This window comes from Mus pahari, chromosome 13, assembly GCF_900095145.1.
Source record: "Mus pahari chromosome 13, PAHARI_EIJ_v1.1, whole genome shotgun sequence".
NCBI classification, from domain to species: Eukaryota; Metazoa; Chordata; class Mammalia; order Rodentia; family Muridae; genus Mus; species Mus pahari.
In genome coordinates, this window is record NC_034602.1 from 56,275,647 (window position 1) to 56,280,452 (window position 4,806).

The 4,806-nt window shown below is 42.9% G+C and overlaps 1 protein-coding gene across 4 annotated transcripts in view; it reads right to left on the minus strand.

The window, feature by feature from the left end:
* Positions 1 to 4,806, minus strand: part of Rfc1 (replication factor C subunit 1) — a 71,237-nt gene that overhangs the window by 17,339 nt on the left and 49,092 nt on the right. For 2 of the 4 annotated variants that reach the window (XM_021210414.2, XM_029544953.1), the window contains exons 12-14: positions 4,496 to 4,600; positions 815 to 1,172; positions 85 to 194 (exon numbers count right to left, since the gene is read on the minus strand). In XM_021210414.2, coding sequence (XP_021066073.1) covers positions 85 to 194; positions 815 to 1,172; positions 4,496 to 4,600 — 573 coding nt within the window. Of the gene's footprint in view, positions 1 to 84; positions 198 to 814; positions 1,173 to 4,495; positions 4,601 to 4,806 lie in introns of all 4 variants that reach the window. The other 2 variants (XM_021210413.2, XM_021210412.2) reach the window with 1 other exon arrangement.

The following is a 4,806-nucleotide window of genomic DNA, read 5'->3' on the forward strand; positions in this document are numbered from 1 at the left end:
ACACACACACACACACACACACACACACACACACACACACACACACACACAGAGCTGATCACTGCACTATGACAGGGCACCCACCTGACACACAAGAGAAGCTGTAGTGGTTTTGCCAACACCTGGAGGGCCAGATAGCAGCGCTGCCTTGAAACTGGAGCCATCATCTTTGCTCGCAAGTTTGCCAAACTTTGCTGCTAGGGAAGAAAAGTTCCAGAGCATTAACATGCACCATATTTCAGACACTCCAGATCAGAAGGAACTATTTATGAACTGCCCAAGAGCTTCGCAAAGCAGAGGAGAGCGCAGACCTCCTGCACTACCAAAAGCAAATCGCACATGTAACAGGGCTGTAGGTCACTGTGTTTCCTTGAGGGCCCTGGGCATTCTCACTCTCACAGGCCTTCAGACATCACAGGCACTGGTTGTTCTTCCAGCCCAATACCACACCCATCTCCCTTAGCCCAGCTGTCTGCTACCTGGACTCCAAGGCCCCTCCAGGGCTGAGCGCTCACGTCCTCTTCCTTGACTACACACTAGCATCCCCAGAGCTAGCTTCCTGGACTTATCCTACAATAGCACTTGGCACATGCATTTTAACAGCTGGCTCATCATCTCCCCACTCTGGGGGCCCCTGAAGGGCCTGCTTTATTCACAGAAGTACCACCAGGACCGAGAACACTTGGGCACTGAACAAGCCTTGATAAATACTTGCTGACAGGCAAATGAACCATGCATGAGCCTTTGGCCATGAATACAACTGAGCACTACATGTTGACAGACACACAGAAAATGACTAAAGTTGTGAAATCACCATGTTTTTTCTCTTCAGGAGAACTCTTGTGCCAGTTTCTGAGCCAGCGTAGCAGTTTGTTGGCACAGCTCTGGTCACCCTGCTGTCCGATTATGTTCTTGAGTGAGGTAGGCTTGTACTTATCCACCCAGAGCAGACATTCCTCTTTGTTGCCACTGCGGCTGCCATGTGTCTCCTTGACATCCAGGCTCCTTGGACACGTGCTTGCCTCCTTCTTCACTGCCTTCATAGGACTGTTCTTCAGGGGAGTCAGCTTGCTCTTTTTAGACTCTGACTCCTTCTTGGTTGGACTAATTTTTCGTTTTCCTTGGTCATTTTTTTGGGGTGTTCCCTCCAATTTGGACTTTTCTTTCTTCATCTGCAGGGGAAATCAAAAAGGCCTGATTAAACACAGAAGATTACTATCCTGTCACACACTCCCCAGAGGCAAACTGACACAGCCAAGTGACCTGCTCCAACTGGGCTGCTGTCACAATGGGCTATCAGTGTCTGCAGTCACCACTTTCCAAATTTCACAAGCATTAACAACACTCGGAGCTGGAGAGATGGCTCGGCAGTTAAGAGCACTGAATGCTCTTCCAGAGGTCCTGAGTTCAAATCCCAGCAACCACATGGTGGCTCACAACCATCTGATGGGATCTGATGCCCTTTTCTGGTGTGTCTGAAGACAGCTACAGTGTATTCATATACATAAAATAAATCAATCCAAAAAAAAAAAAAAAAGACTGGAGAGGTGGTTCAGTGCTTAAGAGCACTGACCGCTCTTCCTGAGGTCTTGAGTTCAATTCTCAGCAACCATAAGGTGGCTCACAACCATCTGTAATGGGATCTGATGCCCTCTTCTGGTGTGTTTGAAGAGAGTGACAGTGTACTCATAAAATAAATAAATCTTAGAAAAAATAAGGGGAGGGGGGATTTAGCTCAGTGGTAGAGCGCTTGCCTAGCAAGAACGAGGACCTGGGTTTGGTCCTCAGCTCTAGAAATAAATAAATAAATAAATAAATAAATAAATAAATAAGGGGGGGGGAACACGCCCAGAAAGCCAACAGAGCCATCATTTTTAAAATAAAGATAGGATCATGAGGTAAACAACTTGTTTTAAAGCTTTTTGACTACATAAAACTAATGTCTCCTCAAAAACATATATACAAAGTCACAGCAGCACTGTATTATATGGTATACATACACATTACCGCCATAAAATGAAGAGCCCAAACATCTACTGGGGAACTTAGCATAAACAAAAAATGACTGAGATCCACCCAATGGGATATTAATCAATTGTAAAAAGGAATGGATATTAATATATACTAAAACTTGGTTTGCCTAGAAACCATTACAGAAAGTAAAAGGACTAAAACCAGAAAATTTTACTTATACAAAATGTCCAAAATAGGTAAATCCTTAAAACAGAGCAGTGTTACCAGGCAGAGGATACGACAAGTGACTATCAGTAAGTATGGGATTTCTTTTTGGAGGTAATGACAGAGTCTGGAATCAGATGTAGTAACTGGGTCAACAAGATGGCTCACTGGGTAAAGGCACTTGCCACCAATCATGTCGACCTAACTTCAATCCTCAAAACCCTCACTATGAAAGGACAGAACCAACCCAGACACACAAATACCTGTAATCAATAGTAAATAAATGTAATTTTTTAAACTTTATGTACATTGCTGTTTTGACTCCCTGAATGAGTAGGGCCCCTGGAGCTGGAGTCACAGACAATGGCACTCAGCTGCCGTATGAGTGCTGCAAATTGAACCTGGGTTCCCTGAAAGAAACTCTCTTAACTGCTGAGCCATTTCTTTAGCCCCCTAAATAAATGCAATTTTAAATTTACTACTAATGATCACTGCACAGGTATGAATTATGTTTTTTAAAAAGTGAGTTTTAAAGAATGGAAAAAATGGGGCTGGTGAGATGGCTCAGTGGGTAAGAGCACCCAACTGCTCTTCCGAAGGTCCGGAGTTCAAATCCCAGCAACCACATGGTGGCTCACAACCATCCATAACAAGATCTGACTCCCTCTTCTGGAGTGTCTGAAGACAGCTACAATGTTCTTACATATAATAAATAAATAAATCTTAAAAAAAAAAAAAAAAAAAAANTTAAAAAAAAAAAAAAAAAAAACCAAAAAATTCTGTTTAAAAAAAAAAAAGAATGGGAAAAAATACCTTAATTTCTAAAACGGTTAAATGCCTTCCAGCAATTCTAGAACTTATGACTACCTAGTTAGGACAGAGGTTTCTGGAGATACAAGGTAACTATCCACTCACCAAAGTTATAAGCTACAGAGCAGAAAGTCCTCTCACTCACTGAGACTCACAGACACTATCTCAACCAAGTGATCAAGATATATCAATATCAAATGCCTGAGACACACTGAGCAAGACACAATATTGTGTCCTTCCCAAACTGGGTAACACAATCTAACTGTGAGAAACATCACACAATGCTATGACAGACGTTCTACAAACAACTAAGCAGAAGGAACTGAGGAAACACAGAACCACCTTAGGCTGGAGAAGGCTGAAGCAGTGCAAGCCAATAGGACCCTGGAGCAGACAAAGGACAACAGGAGCTAATGTGCCGTGAGGAGAAAACATACTGTACCACACTGCACTTGACCATGTTACAACCTGATACAGCTCGACCACGGCTACAGAGCATACTTCATTCCTAGGACTTTTCTACTGGAATAATCTGGGTGGACCATCTGGGTACACTGACAACAGTCTAGGGACAAGAATCTTGGCATGCAGGCAGACAGTGGAATAAATGTGACAGCACTGGTAGATTCGAACACAGACAATGGAAGGGTTCAGAAGTCCTGCCAACGTGGTAGATTAAGCCCATCCTGCCCACAGCCAACTCTTTCTTCTTTTCTCTCCTTTTCTTTTCTTTTCCCTTTGTTATAGATTGGTTTTTGTTATAATTGAAAAACTCCTAATAAAGTTTTCACTAAAGATGCTAATAAACACCTCTTTTAAAGACAAAATAGAAAACAAAACTTTTAGGCAATAACATTAACAATAAAGACAACACAAAAATACAGACTATGGGCTAAAGACACAGCTCATCAGTTAGGAACACTTACTTCTCTGACAGAAGACCAGAGACAGGCCAGGCAGGGTTCAGTTAGCAGAACCCATGTCAGGTGACTCACAACTGCCTGTAACTCTAGTTCCCCGGAACTGATGCCCTCTTCCGGCATGTGTGGGTACCGCACTCATGTGCACATACCTCACGCCCAAAACCACACACACACATACATATACACACAGAAACAAAAAATATTTTAAATTGTGGCCAGGTGTGGTGGCACATGCCTTTAATCCCAGCATCCCAGGGGTAGAGGCATGTGGATCTCTATGAGGTGGAGGCCAACCAGGTTGGTATACATCAAGTTCCATACCCACCAAGTTAATAGATTCTTTCAAGCTTAAAAAAGAAAGGAAGGCAAGTGTAAGGAGTGGGTATGTCATATACAGCACACTATTCGTTACCCACCCTCCCTCCTCCCAGAAGGTAAAGAAACACTAAAGACAGGCTCCCAGGTCAGAAGGAAATGTGGTGTGGGGAGGCTGCCCATCTAGGCAGCAGTACTGTCTACCACCCGTCTTCATGAGACAGGAGGCTCTATACACCAACTTCAACAGACCGGCGTGCCTTACCCACCTCAGCCTCAGCAGCTATCTCATACTTGGATCTCTTGCCTGGCATAGTTCGAATCAGATCCAACAGGCCGTCTTCATCGAGGATTTTTGTTCCCAGAGCTGCTGCCTGTTGATTAAAATACAACTCATCAGAACTATATCCAAAACATTTCTTTCTGTAGTGGAAAAATCATTTTAAGGCCTACTGGTAGATGAAGAAACACATTGTAAACTAAATAATGCTGTAATTTATTTTTATTTTTATATTTTTTTATTTTATTTATTTATTTTTTTGGTTTTTCGAGACAGGGTTTCTCTGTATAGTCCTGGCTG